This window comes from Varanus komodoensis, unplaced genomic scaffold (assembly GCF_004798865.1).
Source record: "Varanus komodoensis strain SLA01 unplaced genomic scaffold, ASM479886v1 scaffold2, whole genome shotgun sequence".
Taxonomy (NCBI): Eukaryota; Metazoa; Chordata; class Lepidosauria; order Squamata; family Varanidae; genus Varanus; species Varanus komodoensis.
Genome location: NW_025335568.1, coordinates 22,361,589 through 22,387,128, shown reverse-complemented (window position 1 = coordinate 22,387,128; position 25,540 = coordinate 22,361,589). Strand labels below are relative to the sequence as shown.

The following is a 25,540-nucleotide window of genomic DNA, read 5'->3' as shown; positions in this document are numbered from 1 at the left end:
TCCAAATGAACATCTTGTTAGTGACTGGACTGCTTGTTTGGCCCAAGATGCATCTTGTTTCAGGCATCTTTGTAAAACAGGAAGAGATGGTTTTCTGTCCCACTCATGAATTTGCCCTTGATGTGAGCCATAAGCTTTGAATTTATCTACCTCAGTAGTATCTTTAATTAAAATATGGTAATGCAATATTAGTAAAAGAAAGCATATTTGCATTATTTTATTTCTCTTGTGAACAAAGCCTAAACACTTTGATGAAATAATAGCCTTGTGCATATAGTTTTACGAGAGTTGTAAACATAAGTAGTTAGATCTTTTTCAGTGAATGAAAACGAAAATGAATAAGCCAGGTCTGCAAGGAACTCTTCAAACCTCTGCTTCCTTAACAAAGGCGTCTTTCTAAAAAAAAGCACCAAAAATCAAAAGGACTAAAGGTCTACCTTCAGTCCTCACATAATTGTTTTATATCTATGCCACTTCCATTTTATATAGTATAGGTAACAGGCATGCAAGCTAAGCGCTGAATACCTAAGATAACAGAATATAGGACTTTACACCAATGCAAGCAAATTGGCACTGAATAAAATGCCACAGGATGACAGGCAAACTAGTGACAGATTAAAAGCCATGCTGTCATACTGCCACCTAGTGGACAAAAATCAAGTAAATTAAAGCAAGGCGTACTACCGTCAGACACTATTGGGATTATTTTATTTGGATTAAAATGTCTGACACTTTAACAGGTTTTTACAAACCCATGAACTCAGACCCATGTGATCCTTGACATAGCTTCATGAACCTGAAGAAAGGCACTTAAGAATGTAAACCTCAAAATTGCAGATCTCAAGGAAACAAATCATTGGCTACACAAAACTGATTATCTTAGAGACTGTGCAATCGAAATGCACAGCTGTTTAAAGCCCTGATTAAGCAGCACTTCATGTAAAGTAAGAAAACATCAAGGGGCATGAGGGCTTTCCTTTTCTTCAGGCAGGAAAAACACAGTACACTGCAAAGTTCACTTGTGTTTGTAAAATCCTTCTCCAGTCTTCTTCCCCAGTTTCTTCTCTGCTACCAATTGATTCAACAATGGGCTTGGAGCAAAGAGAGGGTTGTCTGGTTCTATTGAATGCCACCCTGACAAGAGAGGAAAAAAGAAACAGGTGCCCATTATGTAAAAAAACGGTAACTTATCACAGATGCTTCTGAATTTCTCAACTCTTCAGTCACAAGGGGTATTCGGTACTGGAGGGGAAGCTAATTCCTGTTCTAATCCCTACAGAAATATTGCAATTCTATTCAGCACTCTCATTCAAAACATCCAGCACAGAACAGGTCCCCTCCTTCCTTCAATCTTGACACCCACGTTTAAAGAGATGTTTGAGACAGGACTTAGTGTTTCCGATGTTATACAGGTCCCTAAGTCTGCAGGGCAACACCATGACCCTCACCCTGTAAACAGGCTGCGCAACAATTTAAAATAAGCTATCTGCCACACTGGCCACTGTGCAGGTATGAATTTGCCATGAGACTTTCTTACGGAAGGACTGTATGTATTTCTACACCATGCGTGAAAAACCTCAGGACAAGAGGCCAAACTGACCTCTGTGGGGTTCCACAAATGACCACATCCCCCTGTTAAAATTTAATTAAAAAGTAACTGGAAAAAAAAATGACCACACCCCCATCCCCAGACCCCACCTCATTTCCCCAACCTCCAAGTACCTGATGATTTTTTGACTTTTGTGCCCCCTCTACCTGCTGGCCATTCTAAAAGGTTGAAATGTGTCTCCTAAAATGGTTTTCTGGCAGTAAGATCGCTCGGCTGAACTATGCTCACATTTTTGGCCCCACCCCTTCTACCTTTGCCCTTGGTCACTACTTGGAAAGGGCCCTCCAAAGCTTCTCTGAAATGCGATACAGCCCCCATGCTGAATGAGGCTCTGCATCCCTGCTTGCAAGCTATGAGCAGCCATGGTGATGACAGTTTTGAAACAGTATTCAGATGAAGTTGGACCGATAAAGCAGGGACAGGCATGTTCTGTTACGCCTGGGTACACATGACTACACTTCAAGACCCTGATTGGTGGTTCACTAAAGGTCTCCCTAAAAGAGAGACTGTTCCAACCCATTTATCTCTCTGGATTCTTCAAGGAAACAGCAAGCATAGAGTACTAGTCATACTCCTATCACAGAAAGCTACACACAGAAATAATGACTACCCTCTGCAGTACTGAAGAAGAAAGAAGCCCTTTCTTTCTCCCAGTGATAACAGAAATGGAGTTAGACGGAGCTGAATATTCACAAAAGAGCAGTGGTTGCCGTGGGAAAGCTCAGTGTACCTCCTGCAAGTTGGGTGTTCCTTTGCATTTTTCCTTAGATAGTAGGAAAACTAGCACTTTAAAAAAGACTCAGCGGAAACTCATCAGGAAAATATACACACCATCCATAATATATTTACTGGTATCCAAGCCAACATAGTCCAAGAGTTCAAATGGGCCCATAGGATAGCCTGCCCCAAGCTTCATGGCGATATCAATATCTTCCTTTGATGCATCCCCTAGAGGAAAAAAATGGACAACCAGATTAGCAAAGATCAGCATCTAGGCTCTCTTTTATGACATGAACTTCATGCAGCTTATTGCGGAGTCATTTGCACTTCATGGACTCAGAAACATGGCAGGTTTCATGAACACCATGCCCACTATGGATACGGGACACCTAGCGAATCGGACTAATAATTTTGGCTTCACCGTGATTTTGGACAGAGAACAGTTGTGCATGCAGAGCCTGCTGTGATGCCTGCAGTTCAACAGACACCAGCATCATGGTTATACACTTCAGGCTCTCCTGTCTCCACCAAAGACAGCAGAATACACATGGCAGTGATGTCTGCATGGACATGGTCACATGCATTCAGCCTGCAAGAGTGAAAGTAAAACCAAGAAGGTCTGTCCACATGAACTGAGCATACATTCAAGAGTTAGGCAGAAAGCAGAACTCAGGTTGTTTTGGACCAACTCCCAAAAGCCCCTACGAGCATGGGTGGTGGTCAGGAATACTAGGCCTTATTAAAAAGTTGCAAGTCCAAAACATCTGGAGTTCTACCTTCTTCCCAACCTTGTTTTAGAAGGTAAGTTTTCCAAGTGTGGTCCACAGATCACCAAGATCTACTGAGATGTATTGAGGTGATCCCAAGAAAAGTTGTTTACAACTTTACAAAAGCAAGTACATCCCTGCTGCTAGAAAGATACAGCCACAGTTACTAAAATGTAACTGATTTATAGAAAAAAGGTAGGCAACCTGCCTATGAAAACACTCCCCTCCTTGCAGGATAGAGGGTAGTTTGAGTACCACTTCTAGTTTAGAACACAGCCCAGAATAAATGCACAGAGACCCTACTGGGAATGCACAGGGACCCTTCTTCATCAACCACAATGCCAGTAAAATGTTCTCTGAAAGTGGAAAGTCTGAAGAAAGTTGTGCTAGAACTTCTGCCCTACTGTTTTTGGGGGTGAGGGGCACATGGGGCCGAAGGAATGACCATTTCATCTGCAGAGGATTCCACAGGGATTCAGCCTATCCTACTGAAACAAAATTTCAGTTAGGGCACAAACAATGAAAACCAACCAGACTACAGTAAGAGGGCCTGCCTGTTTCCTGAAAGATACATTTTAATACATTTTTCCAACAAGTTTTTAAAGATACTAGTCTTCAGGGACTTTTAAAAGCCACAACAAAAATTGAAATCAGGACGTAACTATTGTGGGGGATGGGGGAATCATTTTAAAAACATAATGGAAAAAGCAACATCTAGATTTTCATGAATGTAAAATTAATAGTTGCATGTTTTATGCATTCAAGAAGGCAACATTTAGCAGAAACGTATTATATGGTGATAATTTAGACAGAATGGAAGTTGTTTGCACAGTGCCACTCCTTTGCCTTTTTTTTTAAAAAACACACCCTAATTTGTTCTTATTCTGCCTTTGAGGAATAATTAGCGATATTTGTTGATGGATAAGCAAGAAGTATGATTAATTTTGCTTCACAAGCTGACAACACTTTTATGAACTACAAAGGGAGCTTTTAATATTTAAAATATATTTACCAAGATCTTGATAATGGAGGCCTTTCATCTGCAAGGGAAGGCAGCTTTCCAAATAAAATGTTTGAAATAACATTCTTAATAGCAGACAGCCATGAAAGGGGGCTTAAGTCTGAACAGTTATACGAAGTAAATTTCTCTTTAAGTCTTCATGCAGCAAGTAAGCTTCCTTTGAAGAGGACAGGGCTTATTTCAAGAGTTAACTGGCTTCAAGATTTGAAAGACAATAACAATAATAATTCTCCATTTCCGCCAACAATACCACCAAACAGTATCCAAGAAGGAAACATCCAGTATTTGTTCTACCAGCCAATCCACCATGTTCACCATTCCTATGGCATTAAGCGGTCTTCTTCCACTCGCTTTTTCTGGTGAGCCCCTCTTCATTCTCTGAACCGCTGTAGTGGCAAACCATGGCCAGAGAAAAGACTGCTAGTCTCTTGCTTATGTTTCAAAACATTTCACTACTCCGTGACTAGGTCCAGACAATAGGAGAATCTATGCTCAAGGACTGAGTATAGGTTGTCACTGAATCATGGGTTGCTGAAACATGGGTTGTTGTGTTGTCTGAACTGAGCTGCACTAACAAGCCATAGCTTGTGATGCATGAACAACCCATGAACAGGATCCAGGGTTTGTTGTTGGTTGTGAAGGGCAGATTGTTCACCATGGTTTGTAAAGATTCAGACAACACAGTAGCTCATATTTCCACGACAACCAACATTCAACAGCAACTTATACTCAACCCTTGTTATTGTGAACACAGTCAAATATACTTTTGTACTACTCGAGAGTATGGAAACATAGGAAGCTGCCTTTTATGAGACAGGGCATTTGTCCATTGAGCTCTGTGTTGTCTACACTGACTCTGGTTTCCAGAGGGAAGATGTTGATGCCTGAACTGGAATTGCATTTCAAGAATGTACTCTGCTGACACACGGCCCTTCCTTTTTTAATTTTTTTAAATTTTTCTTAACATAAACAACACACAAAAAGAAGAGAAGTATATGTAAAATAAAATAAAATTTCCAAGGGATATTAAACAAGTACAACCAATACAGTCAAACCCACAAATTGATCTATCTTTCTATCATTCAGCACTCTATGGGAGTTCAGAAATGAAGTTATTATTCTGTACACCAAAAATTTTCCAGTCGCTTTAAGACAATTATCGCTCCCCAGCTACTTTTTAAAGACCTTTTACATCCTATTAATAATAATGAGTATAATAGAATTTCCATTTGTCATTAAAGCTCTTCCCCTTTTAATGATAAGCAGTATTTGTGTTGTGGTCTTCATGCAACACAAATGCAATTCTAGTCTACACTACTGAAAAGGCAAATATTGCAGAAAGGATGGGATCGGGCAGGTTGCGCTGTTGAGGGTTTCCACTCGTTGGGCACTGGACTTGAGGGTTAGCATAGCTCTTCCGAGAACCAACTGTCCTCTTTCCATTCTACTCATGGAGGAAGGCAAGTCTCTTTCCCCACAACCAGCAAGAAAATGCTGCAGGGGGAGGGAAGGGGCCGTCATCAAGTTGTCTCTCCCTTCCATCCATTTTTTTCACACTAGTCTGCTAAGAGATTACTAACCAGTATTTCCATGTTGGCTTCTTAGCAGATGAGTAAAACATTTCACAGGCTAGTAACTTTTATGGGCTTACAAGATTCCAATAAAGTTTTTTCCCTCCTTTTAGTAACACCCCCCACAGAGGGGATGAAATTGCAGAACAAACATGGGAGAGGGGAAACATTACATTCTACCCCCTCCCCACAAGCATCTTGGTCCATGGCTGACTCAAGGCTACCTACACTAGTCTAGCTCTGTTGGCCATGCTTTGATGAGTGTGTAGGCTGACCCTGCGTAAGATTCTTTTTGCCTCTATCTACTATTGGAACATATAAAAACATGTAATGGGTTTGGAAGATTACTGTGCCTCCAACTGCAACTTGGCATCTGCCAGTTTAATGAAAATGATAATTATAGATCCAGTCCTAAATATTACCACTAGGATGCAATTTATCTCCCCACTGCCAAAGGATAACAAGTTTGCTTCTGGAAACAGGGATGGCAGAATTTTTTAAACATTTTCTTATGCTGAATTACAAAGTAGAGGCAAGTTGAAATGTTTCTGAGCACACCAGAAGCTAAGGAGTACTTCTGGATTGTGGCTTGGCAGACTCTGGTGACCAGTTGGCATCAGGATGCATAAAATGGCCATCTCTTTGCTCCATGTTGCATTTTTAACATGAGACCACAGGGAATAGAGAAACAACACTGCTCATACGCTACACAAGGCAGAGCAAAATTTGAAAAGGGACTACATAGGTCAGAATACTAACCCCAATCCTTAACTCAAGCTCCTTGACTGTGAAAACCTTTCCACCTGATCAGATAAAGGTCCCATCACTGGACAGCTCTTTGTCATTGCCACACGTGTGCCCACCTCAAACTTGAGTTTGCATAATTCAACTGTAGACAGGAACAGCCACACATTGTGACTCCTCGGGAACAAGACACTGCAGTACCACAGAACAGGCCATCAATATCCTACACAGTTAAGCACAACCCATCTATACATTATTCAAAGACCACATGAGCCGTTTCTTTAATACATGCAGGAATTCCCTCATGCATGCTGTTTGGGATGCACCGAGCCAACTTCTCCTTATAAAAGTGCAGAGGAAGCAGCTGCCACAGATCGTATTCATTTGTGTGAGCACATGCCTATGTGCGACAGTTTCCCAGAAGGGCAATGAGGAGTCACATTGGTCATGATGACGAACAACTGGGGTCTGGCTGCTGCCTAAGAGTGCCGAAGTCGCATGTTTGGGCCCCGGGACAACTCACATCCCAAAACTAGTCCAACAAAGGGTCTAATTAATTCAAAAGGCAGCTTGGGTTTCAGTGACGCACCAAGGAAAAGGGGTGGTGAAGGTGTGGGCATCAAAAACTAGGACTGTGATTTTTCCCCTACTCTTCACTCAAAAATTTAAACACATGCCTATAAATCTCTACAAATCTAAAACTATAACAGCAATTATTCCGCAGACATTGGACATACTGGGTTGACATCTTACTTTTTTTTTTTACAATCAATAACCATATTCAGTTCTACATATAGTCCCGTTTCTCTAACCAATAATAAAAGGAATTCCAAGTTTGATCTCTCATTACTTTTTTCGTAATTCACGGCTCCTGATCTTATTGCCTAATTTTACTTTTAGCCTAATTTACAGTTGCACTGTACTTTTAGTATTATAAACCAGTGGGGTATCTTGTACATAAACAGATTATATATTTTAAAATAAATATATATTAAAAGTACCCCTCTCAAAAAGCCGAACTGCTTCCATCAGGTAAGGCACAAGGAGCCTGTTGACAATAAATCCTGGAGTGTCCTGTGAATAGAAAGACAGGCATTAGAAGTAGGTATTAAAACTGCAGTATTATTTGAAAAGGATAATAGGATCCTTTAAGGATGCCTTGCCCAAACTGGTGCCTTCCAGATGTATCAGGCAACTTCATGAGTTACATATATTATTACTTTATGTGTTATATATGTTATCTTGTAACTTGGAATGCAGGCTTCCATTATTATCCCATTGTTGTGATGGGGAAGAAGACTGGAACTCAACAGAAACAGATGTGCCTAAGTCCAGACTCAAACCAGGGACTTTCCAAGCTCATTCTCTTTGCTGCTACCTTAAACCAGTTTATCTCACAGAGATAACAGTTACTTTGCCAAGACAAAGTCTACAATTCTATTTGTTTCTTCCCCTTCTGCCTCCTACAAGCTTCTTGTAGACTAACCCAGCCTTCTTCAACATGGTATTTGCCAGAGATTTCTGACTTCAAATCCCATCAATCCCAGCAAGCACAACGATCAGGAATACTGGACACTATATTTCAAAACAGCTGGGGAGCATCAGGCTGGGGAACAAAGGCTGAACCCAATAGGATAAAAATGTGTAATTAGCCTCGCAGGGGAGACAAAATAGCTACACTTTTGGTATGTAGTGATATAGGGCAGGGACTGCAAGTGGGGTAGTGGTTTAAACCGCTGTGCTGCTGGGCTGGTTGGTTGATCGAAAGGTTGCCGGTTCGAATCTGCACAATGGAGTGAGTTCCCAATGCTCCATCCCAGCTCCTGCCAACCTTGCAGTTAGAAAGCATGCAAATGCAAGTAGATAAAAAGGTACCACTTCGGTGGGCAGGTAACAGCGTTCCGTGCACTTTGGTGTTTAGCCATGCCAGCCACATGACCACGGAGACCGTCTGCGGACAAACGCTGGCTCCCTCGGCTAGGAAACAGAGATGAGCACCACCCACTAGAGTCAGGTATGACTGGACTTAATGTCAAGGGGAAACCTTTACCTTTAGTGATATAGGGCAGCAAACCTTTCAACAGAAATATTTCATGGCCTATGTTTATTAGTACCAATGACTGGGTGCCAACTGCAAATACAGTGAGAGGAAAGCCTTCTAGTTTCAAAATTGTAATGGTGGAGGTGGATTGCCAATAAGGCAATCAGGTCCAACGCTTTGCTCAATGAGGACTCCAAGTTAAAACTTCCCTAATAGATAGATGGCTGTCCAGCTGTATCTTGAAGGCCTTCAGTTTGGAAAAGCCCATGACCTCCCTAGGGAATAGTTTCCATTGTTGCAGTGCTCTAGTAGCCAGAAACCTTTTTCTTGACATTTAACTAGAATTTGGCTTCCTGTAACTTGAGCTTATTATTCTATGTCCTGATGGGAGACCCTGGTGCTCCTTTGTGTGACACTCAAATACTTGAAGAATGCAAAGTGCTTGAGGACTGCAATATCCCGATAACTTCTTAAAAATGTTCCATTTCCTACCAAGCAAAGCAATTATTTTCTATTTAGCTAAAAAGGGTGGGGTCATAATATTAAAGCAGAAAAATTCTCACTGTGACCAAGTTCCAAGCTTTCTGCACCTACCTGCATAGACCTCCCTCTCTTAAAGGTACTTGCCTTGCATGCCACAGGGTTCTTCCCTAATGCTTTACTGAAATCCATCAGTGACTCAAAAGTCTTCTGGCTGGTCATTGGTGCCTTGACAACCTAGCAAGAAAGACATCATCAAGGACTGTGTCTGGGAGGAGAGGGGAACATCATTCTCTGCGTCAACAATGCTATCCTTTTTCATAAAATAACCATTACAGAAGGAAGACTGCCAGCTAATGAACAGACAAGCTGCACTTTATTTCATCCACATCCAAGCAGACAAGGCACATCTATTGTTTGTTACAGTCATACTCTGACTTTTCTCCACCTGCAAGGAACCCAAGAGGGTTCAAATGGTTTTCCTCTTCTCCATTTTATCCTCACAAGCACCCTGAGAGGTAGGTTATGTTGAGAGTCACCCAGTGAACTTCATGGCTGAGTAGGGACTAGAGGCTGGGGCTGTATCTTCCAAGCCCCAGCACAACACTCCAATCACTGCACCACACTAGTCCTTGCACACTCCTCCCTTTGCCCTTCTCTTAGCTATTCAGATATGCTAAGAGTAAAGGTGAATTAGCTACAGAGACAGGCACACAATGCTGTTATACCTTCGCAGCTTCTTTAAAGGTATACAACATTTCTAACAGGCTAAATTGTTTGTAAACAAATTAATGGTGGTCGATCAAAGGCTATCTGTTGTGATGGCTCTGTGCTTCTGTGCAGGCTCAGAGGAGAAAAGAGGAAGCTTTTATAGCCTCGTGTTGACTTTCTGTAGGCATCTGACTAGCTGTGGGGGGAATTCTGGTGCTGGACTAGATTGCTCAGTTCTTGCAGGGCTCTCCTTCCTTTTTAAGTAGTTAGGTCTGTCTGTAGTACTTGGAGGTGGTGAAGGTAATTTTTACCTTGGTTCCTGAAATCAAAAGTTGAGTATCAACCAGACCTACAGTCTACAAGACAATTTCTTGGAGGCAGCTTAAGGGGTTATAGAAGGTGCTCATCCAGCAGTGGCTTACGGGATTCCATTCATTTCTGATTCTCTTCCATATCGCTACACCTGAGCCAAGCCATCATGAAACTGGCTGAGAAGTTACACCACTCTTTCACAATTTAAAACAGAATCAGTAGCAAGGACACATTGACAGGCCCCTGGGTAGCCTTCTGCAGGTGCCCCACAAGCTGCTATTCCATGTACGTTTCTGTTCCAGATACATGTTTTACCTTTTGATGGATCAACACAATGTGCAAGATGGTTTTCCAATGTCTTTCGAATATTAACTGGTTTGGGGATGGAGTTTATGTGTAGTCAGAATATTAAATATTTTTTATTTGTCTTTCAAGATGCTGCCAACCAAATGGAGAACCAGAGAGAAGCTCAGCTTTGACCAATAGTACATTAATCTCTGTAGCATGAATGTTACAGAAAACACACACAGGAAATGCAAGTGCTGACTAGTTTGGATTTAACATTTTCCACAGTGAAATCCACTACAACCTGCCTGTCCAGCACCCTAATATAAATGGGCATTATTTTTATTCTTGTACCTTCCTCACAGGCTGGGGGTCAAAGAAAAGGGGAAAACGTCTCCTGCTTAAGTATCTGTAGCATCTGTCCTACTTAAGAACTGCTCAAAGGTACCAAGTGCAAGTTAACTCAAGGCTACACTTTGTCCACTTAATTATTCACATTATAATATATAGAAAGAAGATAAGATAGCACCAGGGATAATCACTGACCTGACATAATAAAGCTGCTCCACTTCTAAACATGAGATAAAAATTTAAGAGGGAGCCCTCCTTCTTGTAAGCACTGCTTACAGAGCAGTGGTCGAAGAAGGCACACTCACCACAGTTCAGCAAAAGAGTTAGATATGCTCAAGTTTCACTGACTTCAAGATACACTTGGATTCCCCTTAATATGTTAAACTAGCTGTAGAGGGGCAGAAATACAGGTGGATACAGATTTCATGGCACAATTACATTCAGGTAACATCGTGCCATCTGCTAAACTGGAGTTCAAGCAGCTAACTCTATGGTGCTGCTCAAGTCGTACATTTATTGATTTATCATTATTATTATTCATTTATATACCACCACATTAGCTAAAAAGTCATTATAAGGCAGTGTGCAGTAATTTAAAACATTAAAATGCTGCAATATCCATTCAAGCTGTCATCTATTAGCAGCCAGGCCTACAAGTTCAGAGGCTCTTTAAAAGGAGGTCATAATTAAGAGTTACTTTCCAATGGGTTTATTCCAATGCTAAGACAACGTTTCTAAAAGCCCACGGTCATGGGGGTAGAGTTGCTTGTGCAGGTCTTGCACACAGAATCTCCTCTCTTCACATATATGATTTCAGGCCTTTAAGCTTCACATCAGAACCTATGGAATGATGAAGCCATGAAAAATACTTCCTATGATGCTCCTGGAAAGGGTACCTATAGCAAACATAGTTGAATAGCAAACTACTGTCAGTACCTTTATTTTACAGCGCTCTAAAATCTCCCTGTCTGGCACACTGAACTCTTTAGTAACAAGTCATCAAAAATATGACAGTAGAGAACCTCCCCACCCCCGCTTTTTTAAGGTAATGCCAGCCTAGAGATGTTTCCCTACCTCCTTTCCTCACATGGTTCTGAAGTAATAAGCAGATTTGCTTTTGTGCACTTATTTTTTTCCTATGTGCTTTTGTCAGACATAAAATCCTGCCCACAGATGTTACACAAGGAGGATCTGCAATTAAGTGTTGCAGTTTATCCTTCACATACCAGGAATGCTCTGTTTTAGAGTTCTGGTTGGCCAGCCACAGCTATTTCCAAGATGCTATAAGGAATTCAAAGGAATTCAAGCCAAGTATTCCACTTTCTCCTACCCCTCAACACTGGACTGTCGAAGGTACTTTTAAAAATTGCTGTACCTCTGTAAACACTGGGGTTGCCCTTAATGTCCTTATTTTGGCTCCAACTCTGCTGGTACTGACCATCCATCAGGGCTGACCCTTTCATGAAGCAAAGAATGAATTCCCCACACCAGGCAATGGGTTGGCCAGAGCAGTGAACATCACGTTCCTGTTCTCCACCAAAGGACCTGCCCCCGCACAGCCAGATGCTCTGGGGAGCTTCACTGGCTGCTTTCCCACCCCCACCACTGCACAGTGGGAAAATGGAGCCAGAAGAGCGGTCACCTTCCCAGCAGCACATAACAGCCAGTGGTCCAGAGAACCCTGCTGGCCTCCACTTTTGGCAAATGTCGCAAGGAACAAGAGAGAGAGAACAAGCGACAGGGCTTTCTCAATCAGCCATCCATCCTCTGGGTTGCCCCAAGGATCCCCTCAGAGCTAACCAGAGGAGGGGCAGGCTCTTTCAAGCACAGCACCAGCTGGAATAAATGGCCAATGCAGCTCCTCTGCAAGCTGGGCAAGCCCAAATGCATAGTTCCGAGGGGCTCTTTTTTCAGAGTCCCTGACGGATGGGTGTCCCAAGCACTTCTAGGCCCTTCACACCCTAGATACCACCTAACTGGCAGCAAGTAGGGAGAAGCTCAACAACATGTATTCATCATCACACTTTTTTTTTTTGGAATACTGTCAGATCCTCTTACCTCCACCAGTTTCATCATTGGCACTGGATTAAAGAAATGCAGGCCACCGAACCGGTCCTGCCTGGTGGTAGCATTGGCAATTTCTATGATTGACAAGGATGAAGTGTTGCTGGCAAATATTGTATGCCTGTGGAGGAAATAATACACATTTTCTGTCAGTTGCAACTCCATCTACTGTTGATCTACTGTTTTAGTAAAAGTGCTTTCTTCATGTGCTCTCTTGCAGGCAAGAGACTGAAGACTGAGCATGCCTCACACGAAAGACGGAAAAAGCTGCATCAATACAAAACCTGGATTTCAATACCCGTTGCCTTTTATCACAAAGTGGATTGTAAGGCTTTTAACTATAGTAGGGATACTTAAGCCACAAATTTTGTTGGAAGCTTTTTAGGTCAGGTGTGGACACACTACTGGAGATTCACTCTTTAGACATGCAGCAGATTGTATGATAGGAAGTGCGTATAAATGGTCCCAAAACTGCACTAACTGTGGAATTAAAAGGGTGCCTGTAGACCAGGGTGGACAACTGCACAAGTCTAGGGCATTTTCACCCCTGGAGCCCTTGCAGCACTCCGTTTTTTAAGCCTACAGATAAGTGGTGTCCTGCCCAAAAGCAGCAAACCACACCATAGCACTAAGAAGGTTAAATTTAACTTCCTGTTCTTCTGTGCTGCCAAGTAATCGTCAACTTATCAAGGACCCATGAATGAAAGCCCACCAATTTGTCCTGCCCTGGACAGCCCTGCTCAGCTCCTGTAAACTCAAGGTTGTGGCTCCTTGACCTCTTAAAGACCTCTTAAATCTCCAACAACGTTCAGTGTTGGAGAAGAGCATCTATATAGTGTACACTTTTAGAGTTCAGGTTTTAGCATACGACTAGGACTAGACATAGCTGAAGTATCACACAAGTACTCTTAAAATCTATTCCCACAGTTGCAGCACCACCTAGTGGGATATATAACCAGAATAGAAAAAAATATTGTGGTCAAGTTTCATTGCTCATTTCTGCTTCATCAATGCCCACACATCTGTTGTATGTGTTTATAACTGTTTATAACTGTTTCATAAACCTGTCATCCATCCATTAACATGAAACAATTCTATACAGTGACTTGTCATAACAGAAAATTAAGAGGTTCCAACCCACCAGAAATAAGCGGGTAGAAAGGGTAAATTCAAACCTATTTCAGCAAGCTGGGAATAGATTTGTGTCACAATCCAGTGGTGATACCTGTAAGCCTTTGGACATATGGGCATCCTAGGCAGGGCAGGAGAAGCCCTTAATGTGATCAGCACATTCCTGTTCCTCTGCAAGTCAGCCAGTTTGGAAAGCCCATTATCCCTTCTCTAAGGTTGTTCTTTCAACCTCAAAAAAGCAGCTGGCATTGTTTGATGGAACTATGGACTTTGAGAGGTCTGGATTCGAGTGTGGATCCTCTGCACAAAGGTCATAGCTCTTTTTCCAGTCTTGAATCCAGGAAGCAAAGAATCCAATGCCCCACTCAATGTCTTGTAGGGGCCTAGGATCACTTCGTTAATGTAAGATCTAACCATTTGCTGAAGCCGACTAACAAGAACTTTGAACTGTGGATTAATGTTTACCGCAGGATTAATCCAGGGCTGATGAGCAATGACTGGGAAGTTTAGAGGTGTCGCTGCCATGCAGGCTGTACAGAACCTGTCTTAAAATATTTTCATACTCTTCAAAGTTATCCTTCTTAAAAAGCAGTGGTCATCTTTCCCCGAGATACTGGTTGTGGATGTGGGGCAGGGAGCACATCCCTTGAAATGGAGGTTTTCCTTTATAAATCTATTACAAACTCTTACAAACCAGAGATTTTAAAAATATTTTAGTGAGAAACTTGTGAACAGCTACTTGCTTAGTCATTAATTAATTCAGGTTGCTTTCTTCTTTAAAGACAATCCTCATAATAAGCTTTGAAAACTGTAAACTGAGGCAAGAAGGGATGACTGCTGTGGATGGTATGATCTTTCTTCTGTGGAAGAATGCTTCAGGTGGTCAAACTGCCTACAAATATGCACAAACAGCTTCTTCAGATAAGCAGTGGAAAACTCGTAGCCGGCCTAATGCTTGGTCTACAATTTTCATTGGCCCTAGCCAGCATAGCCAATGGTGAGGCATGATGGGAGCTGTAGACTAAAACATCTGTGGGGGCACAAGGTGGCCACCCCATTGCAACGCATCCCCTCCCCTGAAACTCCATTTTGTGTTCCTGTTTTCCAATGGATGCCCAAGATTCAGTGGCAGCTACACATGCACAAACTGAATAACTTCCCCAAACCTCAGAGTTCCCCTGAGCATGCTGACTTGTCCCCATTGTTTTTCAGTGGTCCTGTTTTGGCTATATAGCTGACAGTACCCACCACCTGAATTTGCTACTAAAAGAAGAGAAATAAAATGATGTGCAAAATTTACCACTTTAGAATATGCCTAGATTCTGCTCATCCCCTCTCCCAGACTGAAGCCTATTTAGTCAATTCTTTTATCAGTCTAGAAAGACTTTTCTGAAAACTCTGCTCATTTAAAGACATGATTCTTCAGAACCTACAGTGGAGATTAATCCTCTTTGGCATGAACAGTTGGAAGCATGGGTGGGACATTACTTCAATAATTTATTGGAGATGGCACTTTGGTATAGAAATATCTTTTTAATCTTTGCCCACAAGCAGAGAATTGCTCCACCTTCTTTCCCTTCAGAAGTTAATATCTTCACTCAGTTCTTAAGCCTCTTCCAATGAGCAGAGTAGAAGGATCTTCAAATGATAACTTTATCACACAAAGATCATTATGAAATTATGATAAGCTCCCAAAGTTTGCTGTAGAATGGAGTCTTTATATGAAATGCTTTATTTGGCAGCATCTCAGATTGGCCAAGAACTTCCAAGAGGATTACTTTTACCCACCATGCCACAAAATCTTGAATTAAAGGCTAGCAAGTTAAAAGAAGTACTTACTTCACCATACAAGAAAAGCATTGTAAATTATTGAAGCACCTCAGTATGATCAGAGAACTATACTTATTTCCAACTATCCTTTGAAACATGTTATATACATCTCAACTTTTAAAGCCTGCCCAATTTGCTTCCACTTTGCATTTATTGCTAGCATGATTACACTTTTAGTCCTCAGGGAAGCAGCAAAATTCAATAGCCAAAAGACACCATAATTCAAATCAAAAGTAAAGGATGTCTATATTTTCTATAGTTTTCAACTCTACTCATTCCCAATTAATTTACAACATTTGGCTTGTAAGAGATGGATATATTTTAAAATGTAAATAAACACCTGTGCTGCAAAACTCCAATATGAAGTGGCTTTTTTCAGTATCCAAGAGAGAGACAAATGCTGATAAGCATGGTAATACTGAACAGTATAACTTCTGTATAGCCTGAAGTGTCTAACCCTGCCTAATTTTGGAAGCTAAGCAGCGTCAGACCTCATTAGAATCTGGATGTATGATTCTATGATTATTGTTCTAAGCTTCAGCTACAGGAAATATAGAAAAGTAATAATAGTAATAGTAATAGTAACAGCAACAAACAACACCACCTTGGGAGATCAGGGTTCTCTCTGGGTGACTTTGGGCTAGACAAAGACTCTCAGCCTAATCAACTTCACAGGATTGTTGTGAGGATAAGACTGAGAGGAGGAGGAGGAAGATTATGTATCTTCTTGGGTATGAAAACATATAAAATGGCAATATTTTATATGTATTATGGTGGCCTCTGAGGATGGAGGCTCTCTCCAAAACATTGGGAAAGAGCCAAAAAATAAACTGCCACTCACATTCTCTTGGCAGATGTTCAGCTTGGAGAAGAGTGGGAGATTTTTTCTCCAGCACCCTTCAAACTAAATCAGGAGAATACAGTGGATGGGATGGAATCAATCTAATACAAATCCATATCTTAGTGCGAGCAAGATAACAGGAGTTTTCTGCATTAACTTTGCAGGATTTATAAGCACATACTCTGGTGCAAACTTATCTAGCGTCTTGAAGAGTTCACTTTTTGTTGCTAGGTTTTCCACGATGGCCTCCACTACAAGGTCAGTACTATGCACTACAGAGACTGGATCTGTGCTTGTGGTCAAATTCTTTAAAGTCTTCTCAATGAACTCCGTTCCAGCCTAAAAAAATTAGACAAAGCAACAAAACCTATAAAATCACAGATTATAGGAAGGATTCCCATTTCATCTAGAACAAGCTTTTCCAACAATTACATCCATGTGTTGTAAAATGTTATTATGAGCCTGTTATTTATTTAAAGTTTTTATATGCCGTCCCCATTGCTACATAGCCTCGGGACGGCTCACAACAACAAATAAATAAAACAAGTAGAATTACAATTCCAATTAAAACTTGGAAACACACTGGCTGCATAATTAAAACTATAAATATTAAAGATTATTAAAATACTGTTTGAATAATAAGGTCATGGCCTGGCACCGAAAAACAAATAACGATGGTGTCAGGCGGACCTCTCTGGGGAGCGCATTCCACAGATGGGGCAGAATGGAGCGCATTCCACAGTTATGTGAATCATGTACCTCCCCTCAAAAATAACTTAATGCAAGGAAAAGCAAACAGCCTTATTAGCCTGCTGACAGATTTTGTCTGTCACTTTTGCTCACAAAATAAGTGCCCAAATTTTACTTCTGGAGGAAGACACCACAATAGCTGCTGCATAGGAAAGTAGTACCAATTCCAACCTGGCTATATTCTTCCTGTAATGTGGAGCCCACAACTGAACACAATACTCCAGTTGCAGGCACGCCAGAGTCATATAGTGTGGCAGTAATACCTTTCGCGAGCTAGAAGCAATGCTTCTGGCTATGCAACCAAAGGTGATAATCGCCCTCTTGACCACTGTGTCACCCTGCTGACTCGTGTTTAGCCTTGCAGTTGACCAGTACCCTGAGATCCCTTTTAGAAGTGCTGTTCTCCAGTCACTTGTCCCCTAACCTGTACTTATGACACCCATTCCAATTCCCATTATCCCCTGCCCACTTCCACAGACTGTCCAGATCCTTCTGGATCCTGAGTACCTGCTCTTCAGTTGTGGCCATCGCCCCCATTTTAGTATTGCCTGTGAATCTGATCAGCAGACTTGTCACCCCCTGCCCCAGGTCATTGATGAAAAGATTGGAGAGGTCCCAGGACAGACCCTGGGGGGGGGGGGGGGGGGGCTTGTCACTGGCCACCATCCTGATGATTTCCCACTAATATTTACCCTCTGCTTTTGGTCCTTCAACCACACCCTAATGCATCAGGCAGTGCATTGGTCTATCCTAAAATGCCCCAATTTCTCAACCAGGATAGCATGCAGCACTTTGTCAAAGGCCTGACTAAAAATCCAGGCAAGCCACATCCTCTCCATCCAGCCACCTCGAAACCTTGTCATAGAATTCCATGGGGTTCATCTGGCACGACCTGTTTTTGTACAAGCTGTGTTACGTGGCCACTTCCCTATCAAGGTCTCTCGCTATTACGAGTCTTTGCATTGTCTTTCCTAGAATGGATGCAAGGCTAACCGGTCTGTAATTCCCCATGTCCTCTATACTACCCTTTCTGAAAACTGGGACCACTGATGCCACCCCCCAGTCCTCTGAAACCTCACCCCATTCTCCACGAGGCCTTAAACTGGCAGCTAAGACATGCAATGTTTGGCACCTCCCCCACATCAAGGAGAACTGCATTCCCCATGTGGGTGTCACCATGGAGAAGGACCATTTCTGGATGGCTGCCAGATGGCCATCTGCATAGCGATCTGCAGTAGGAGACAAAACCGAATTTCCTCACCTCTGCATCTAACTGATGTTCCCTTTGATGCCAATGCCCAACATCTGTAAGCGGTGAGGGCCCCCACCAGCACAACACACCATGTGTGCAGATGAATGTTTTGGCTGCTGGGTCTTCTTCCTTCTCATGACTCCCTTTTGCAAGCACAGTGTGTGCAATTAAGTGATCTGCATGCAGAAGAATTCTTCTGCTAGCAGATGCCCCTGCTGACTGGGGAGAAGCAAACGGAAGGGGGCCAGCATTCAATGCGACCCAGTTCTCAAAAAAGATATGCCAAAAAATTCCATGAGATTAACATGACAGTATTTAGCTGACTAGGCATCAGAGAGCAAAGCAAACAGATTTGCCACATTTCAACAACCATCTCCAGTATTTATAAACATAACATTGTCACCTCAGGTTTGTCCGCAAACTTTTTCTTTGCCAATCTTGTCAGGCTATCCTCAATTCCTTTCTTGGATTTATTTAATATTTCATCTGTCTGGTCCACCAAGATCACACTGTGGCCGGTTGCTGCAGCAACCTATTGGAAGAAAGGAGAGGGATGAAATGACCAAAAAATAGGTCAATTAGTCTACAAGGAAGAAGAAATTTAAGGGAAGGAAGAAGAAAAAAGTCATCTGCAAAAGCAAAAAGGTACAAATAATTTTTGAGCTAACATTTAGTTAATATATTTACCTTCTACTTTCAACCAAAAAGTTCAGCCAAACATCCTTTTGTCCTCACAACAACCTGTGAAGTAGTTTAAAAGAATTTGGCTAGCCCAGTGAACCTAATAGCCATACACAAAGTCAGACATGGTATTCCACATTAATAAATCCAATGCTAAGTAATACAACACCCCAGGTTGCACATAGCACTAACCCAAGGTTTATTTTATCCATGGTTTGATTGACAAATGATCAGAAAAGCTGTGGTTTGTTTTCTCAATCCCTGAGTGGTTTGTTTCCTCCTTCACCTCCTCCCTCTTTGCATCCCAACTACTTTTGTGTCACTTGCAGAACAGCTGTGGTTTTGATTTTAGCTTTTGCACTTTTCCCATTCTTGTCTGTCATGTTTATAGTCTGGTAAAACAACCCATGAATAACTTGCAGTTCTGTGTTCAAACATAACAACAACCCATGGTTTAAAAAATCCAGAGTTCACAAACCATAGGTTCTCTTGCAGGAGTGTTTGAGGTCAACAAACCATGCTTTGGTAGCATGGCTGAGTTCAACACCAGCAGTCCAGAATTACGCAGCTCATGTAATGTTACATGAACATTACAAGTGGAAAATGAAGTTCCTACACAGGATTCGCTTAGGCACGACCCCAGTAAGGGCACTCTGAAAAAACAGGTATGGAGGTCCAAAATGAACCTTCTCTTGCCACAGCCACCCCATTTTCTCTCTGTTAGAATCTCTCAGTAAAAGCAACTGACCTTCATTTCCCCTTTTAGGAAAGCTACTTTTTAACAGAACTCATTTCCCAAAATGACATGACAAAATTCTCATGACAATTTACTTTCTGAAACAACAGGTCCTTGTTCTAGAAGAAACTGCAACTTTTAAAAGATGTTCCTGGGAATGAACATCAAGAACTGCACTGTCTAAATTATTCTGGGATAAAAAGAGTCACTGCCTGCATTCCAGCTGGATGCTGTTTTATCATACTAGGAAAATGCCCATTAATAATCTGGTGTGATCATATAAGAATGGAATGCTTTTTGCAATAAGCTTGTAGAGGATATAACACAGTTTTCAGACGAAGACAGCGGGCACCCTTCTGTGGCAATACCATCAGTGGGAGTTGTTTCACCTATTGTCACAACTGGTGATTTTGGCCTCCCCACAACAATGCCCCTCAGTCAAAATGCTTTATTTTTACTCATAGGAGTGCATGGGTTTTGCTCACTTATACAGAAGTAAGTAATGGGGAGAACTGGGTTAGCAGCTAATATACAGTATGAAACTAAAGGTTACGACATTATTCAGAAATACTTGGAATATCCCCCTGCTCCTCTAATATCAGTTTAATCATGGCACAAAAGCATCTTACACAGCCCTTACCAATGATAGGACTACTTCACAACAAAAATCTGTACAAAAATTAACTTGTAACATATAATTCTGGTAATTACACCTTTTGTGTAGGAACGTTTAGAACTGCAATGAGTCTGATAAGTTTCTTAATGGCCTTTTAGGTTTGCCTGTCCTAAGCTGTAAGAATTTCACCAATAAACAAATCCGGGGAACCACTGCAAACCCAGAAGGCTCATCTCACATTTCTGACCACACAGTCCTGCAATTATCAAGGATAGCATACAAAAGAGAGAAAACATCGGAGCAAATGCAGAGTGTAAGTCCATTGTCTCAGGTTCCTTGCAAGAAGAAAGGTGGGTATAAATGTAAGCAATAATAATGTAAATAGAAAATAGCTTCACAAAAAGCATTTTTCAGAAGGTGGCTATCAGGATTACCAAAGCATGAAAGCCAGTTTGCTCAGTATGAAATGGCTATCTGTTTTAACAGGCATTTTGCACAAACCAGTTGTATCCAAGAGTAGATCTAAGCTGAAAGTTTGCAAGCCACCCTCCCCCGAAAATGTTCAGCCTGGTATGCAGCATATTCAGAAGATCATGCTCATGGTTTATTCTCACTAGCTTTCATGTAGATTTCAAATTTCACATTTTTCCTAACTTGAGAACTACTTTGGTACAAAGTAGAAAGATTTAGAAATGTTTTGTTTGACAGTACAGCTAAATTGCTACTGTTACTACACAGTTGTTTAGTATGGGAATGTAGTTTTTGCAGTTTCCCTTGCAGGCAAAGCATTGTATAACCTGGAGAGTTCAAGAGAAGGTGGCCCAAGAAAGGATAATACCTGTTATCTATTCTGTAGACATTAAGCAATCCTAAGAAGTAACAGCCACACCTCTTCAAGCGAGTACAGAAAAGTGGTTTAAGTGATACAGTTACAAGTGTGCCTATTTTGGGTGGGAAAAACAAATGCTTTGGGGAAACTGTATTACTGTCCCTTGACAAAGGGGAGGGTAGGAATGTAGCTGGGTTTGAGTCCACACTCCATTAGGTCTTCATTTTGCAAAGCTCACATTCACTGATATTTTGGGCACTGCCAAGAGTGAAACGTGCCATCTCCCCAAGTACCAAGCACTCTATGCTTCTTGCTTTTGTAAGAGGAGAGCGCCATGCAAAGAGGCAGCACATCCTTAAGAGCGGACCACGAGAACACGCGCCACGGCTAGGGAAAGGAGTGCGCATTGATCATGTGCTAAAGTGGGCGGGAATCCTCCAGCATTCACGGTTTGCCCTCCCCAGCCAAATCTGGGGCAAAGGGGACATATTTTCCACATCAGGAGACCTACCTTACCAGCAATTTCTTTCCCTAGTTATCCTTATTAATGTTTTTGCAATTTTAATGCTATGCTCTTATTAGAAACTAGTTCATGAGAACCGACTACTTGCTAAGTGTATTGCAATGCGCAAGAAAGGGAGCAGAGGTGCGTGGAAAAACCTACCCCCGCCTTTCTCCGGACTACCCCAGGCTCGAAGGAGAAGGGCCCTGAAGGAGAGTTGCCGCCGCCTGCCCACGCCTTCTCCCGCAGGCGGCCAGGCGGGCAGCCCACCCGCCCACGGCTCGCTCACCTGGGCGATCCCGGCGCCCATGAGGCCGCCCCCGATCACGGTCACATGCTTTATCACCATCTTCTTGGCGGCAGCGGCGGACGCAAAGCGCACGAAGGGGCGAGTGGCGAAGGCCATGGCGGAGCGCGCTGCAGCTGGGAGTGCCGTGCGAGGGGCGGCCACGGGCGGGCCTGCGCCGAGCAAGCCAGCGGAGCTCGGCCGAGCGGGAGCGGGGCAGGCGGAGATTTCACCCAGCACCTCCCATTGCCTCCGAGAGAGGAGGGGGGAGGGCGGACGCTTCGGGCTGCCGTCCCGCCTCCCGCGAGTCGCGCTCTGCGCCCTTGCCTCGGTTGTCGAGGGCGCGGTGGACACCGGCGGGGCGGGCGGAAAGTCCTGCGCCTCCTAGCGTCCCCCGCGAGCGTGGCAGGCCGGGGAGCGCGGCGAGGTGTCGCGATGTTTCTCCCTGGACGTGTCTAACGTTGCTCTCCCCGGCTTTCCTGAAAAAATCTATTTTATTGTTTAAACAACAAAATGCACGGCTACGCCTTTTCAGCACCATAAACGGCAGCTCTCTCGCCCACTCAACCACTCCTCCAAATATATGACTCGGTTAAAAAAAAATCCATGACAGGGACTTCAATAAACGTGAGAGGCCCCATGTAGCTCTAAATCATTATCATTCAAGGCAGTCAAAAGGAGTTTTTTGGGTTTTCTTTTCCCTTCTTAAAGGATTACAGTGCAATCATGGTACGGGAAAAGAGCTTTGCAAACAACCTGGTTCGACGACACGTGGATCGTAGAATAAATCAAGCCAGAACTTGCTCTAGAGGCAAAAAAAAAAAAAAAAAAATGAAATGGGGTTTTGGTACATCATTAGAAGGCACAACTCACTGGGGAAGACAATCATGCTATGGAAAGTTGAAGGGAGAGGAAGAAGACGACAAACTATGCGATGACCCGATTACATAAAGAAAACCATAGCCTCGAGTTTGCTAGAACTGAGCGGAGCTGTCCTTAACACACTGGAGGGCATTGGTAGGGCCGCCATAAATCAGAGACCACTTGACAGCTGCAACAACAAATGCATACATAAGGTTGAGGTCAATGGGACTTGCTCTCAGGCCAGTGGGAATAAGAAACTGTAAACGCTCTTACTAAAGATTGTTCCATTGACCAGACTGGGACTTGCCTCTGAGTAAATAGTGAGCACGGCCAGGATGTGGGGCAGATGGAGTGTCAGACCTGGGATTGAGAGATCCCTCTTCAGCCATGCAGCCCAGTGGGTGCCTCTGGCCCAGTCACAGCTCATCCTAGCCTACCTAACAAGGTTGTTGTGAGGATCAAGTGGAGAGTAGGAAAATCGTGTAAGCTGCCTTGGGTTCCCCAAGGTAACATATATGTAAATAATAGTAGCAATCATCATTATTATTCCTAGAATTGCGCTATCTGCGTGTATCAGATCAAGTAACTGGAAAGGGGGATTGAAGGAGCCTGATTAGCTTAACAAACGCCATTTGCTTTTTGTAAAACTGCTTGCCTCAGAGAAGAAAAGGCAAAAGAATGTTGATAAAGGGAAACAAGGAAGCAGTGAGTGAAGAAGACCCCCTACGCAAGGTCTGGCACGTAGCGATCACGGTGCCCCTGTGAGGGATTGGACGCAGACAAGCGCCTGGACGAGGTCAGGCATGCAGCGGACATGCAGACCCTGCAAGGGGATTGCGTGAAGGGTCAGGCAGACCCTGAGAAGGGACTGGGTGAAGGAACAATGGGGTGAGATTGAGTGAAAGAAGGTAAAAGGATAGGAAGGGTCAGTTGGAGGAATGTGTGTCGCTTCCTGCCTGCGGGTACGGAGCGGACCCCCGGTTGCTTTGCTCAGCTGAATAAAGGAACTGAACGAATCTCCACCTGACTGAACCTCATTGGCACCTGGTTTGGTGTGCCTGCGGTCACCTGGCTAGCAGGGACACCTACAGGATAACTAATAAAGAGTTCCAAAGTCCTGCCAGGTTGTTTCTACAAATAGTAACAGAGGTAACAGGCAGAAAATGATTAGGGAACAGTTGTAGGCTCCCTGGGAGGGTGGCTGGAAGATATCTTTCCCCAACCTGCTGTCTCCAGGTGTATTGGTTTACAACTCCCAGCATGCTCCAGCAGGGATTGGTAGCAGATCGATGAACAGATATTTGAGATTACAACATCTTTGCTGTTTCAGATTGCTTCTTCAGGGGCCATGCAAGATATCTGATTTTCTGTGGCTCCAAATTTATTTCTGCCTGTACTTATAGCTCACATGCCCATGCACATTCTCCTGCAGGATCTAAAAGAAGGCAAGGAAAAGGAATAGCAATCACAAGATGAGTAGTTTGTAGGCCAAAGCACCTGGAGGGCCATGACTCCTATCATCCGTCACTTTCGGCTAAGTGTGGGCAGAAAGTACATGTCTGTCTGTTTTGGGCCCATTCCCAGTGCTCTATTGGCAGGGGCTTCTGGCCACTTAAGTCTTAATTGTCTGCCAACAGAACATGTGCTCTTTCAAAACAGTGATTCTTGTTGCAGATAATAATGCCCTTTTTAAATATGCAGGACTAGAAAGCAAATAAGGTTATAAAAACTACTGGACAAAGGGTCAAGCATGTCGAAGCAATGCCTCCTGCAATTCCCAGTTTCCACTTTGTAGCCCTACCCTCACTGCAGTCTCCCAGCTTGGGTGACCAGCTCTGTTTCTTGCTACCTAAATTCCTTATCTTCCCTCTGTCTAGCTCCTTCTTTTAATACATAATGAAAGGAAGACAGATTTGGATTTTTTGAACTACATCTTTTTGATTTGAAATCAGATTTTAGAAGTCCAAAACAGTTACATGCACAAAAAGGAATGAGGCTTTTAGAATGTGTTTTACCCCAGCTACAAAACGCAAACACATATTTAAATTGTGGCATGTGACAGGTCTGTGTAGGATAGATTTTTATCACCACCCTGTTGTCCAAACCCAGGTGCCATAGCTTGTGAGAGGGAAACAACCTTCTAATAAGCATAAGTTACTTCCCACTCCCATAAGCCATGCTGCATAGGTTCAGATGACAGGACAAGTTGTGTCCACATGATGATTATGAAAATTGTGTCCTATTAGCTGCTATTGAAATACACATGATTTACATTCAATGCACCATGGCTTATTTTGATCTGCCAACCATATCAGTGTGCAAAATATAGCTTTGCAGAATCAGCTGCCCTAAGCTGGGGTTAAAAAAAAGAGAATGTTCTCAGGTTGGAAAGCAGGAAGATTAGCCAGAGGAAAGCACTGTTTATGTAACTTTGTAAAACTAATATGAACATAATAAATCCCAGTGCAGATTGAATATGCATATATTGCCCTATGATGCCATTTTCAGCATGAGCTCTTCATCATGATCTTAAGGAATACAACACT

At 42.7% G+C, this 25,540-nt stretch overlaps 1 protein-coding gene across 1 annotated transcript; it reads right to left on the bottom strand.

Annotated features, from left to right (window-relative positions):
* Window positions 1-188: 188 nt before the first annotated feature.
* On the bottom strand, window positions 189-22,386 carry HADH (hydroxyacyl-CoA dehydrogenase). Its single transcript, XM_044429505.1, has 8 exons — window positions 22,134-22,386; window positions 18,884-19,012; window positions 16,660-16,817; window positions 12,671-12,797; window positions 9,101-9,190; window positions 7,434-7,506; window positions 2,441-2,557; window positions 189-1,134 (listed from the first exon to the last, which is right to left on the bottom strand). Exons 1-8 carry the CDS (start codon window positions 22,248-22,250, stop codon window positions 1,016-1,018), a joined length of 930 nt encoding a protein of 309 aa, XP_044285440.1. The 5' UTR covers window positions 22,251-22,386; the 3' UTR covers window positions 189-1,015.
* Between the last annotated feature and the right edge of the window lie 3,154 nt (window positions 22,387-25,540).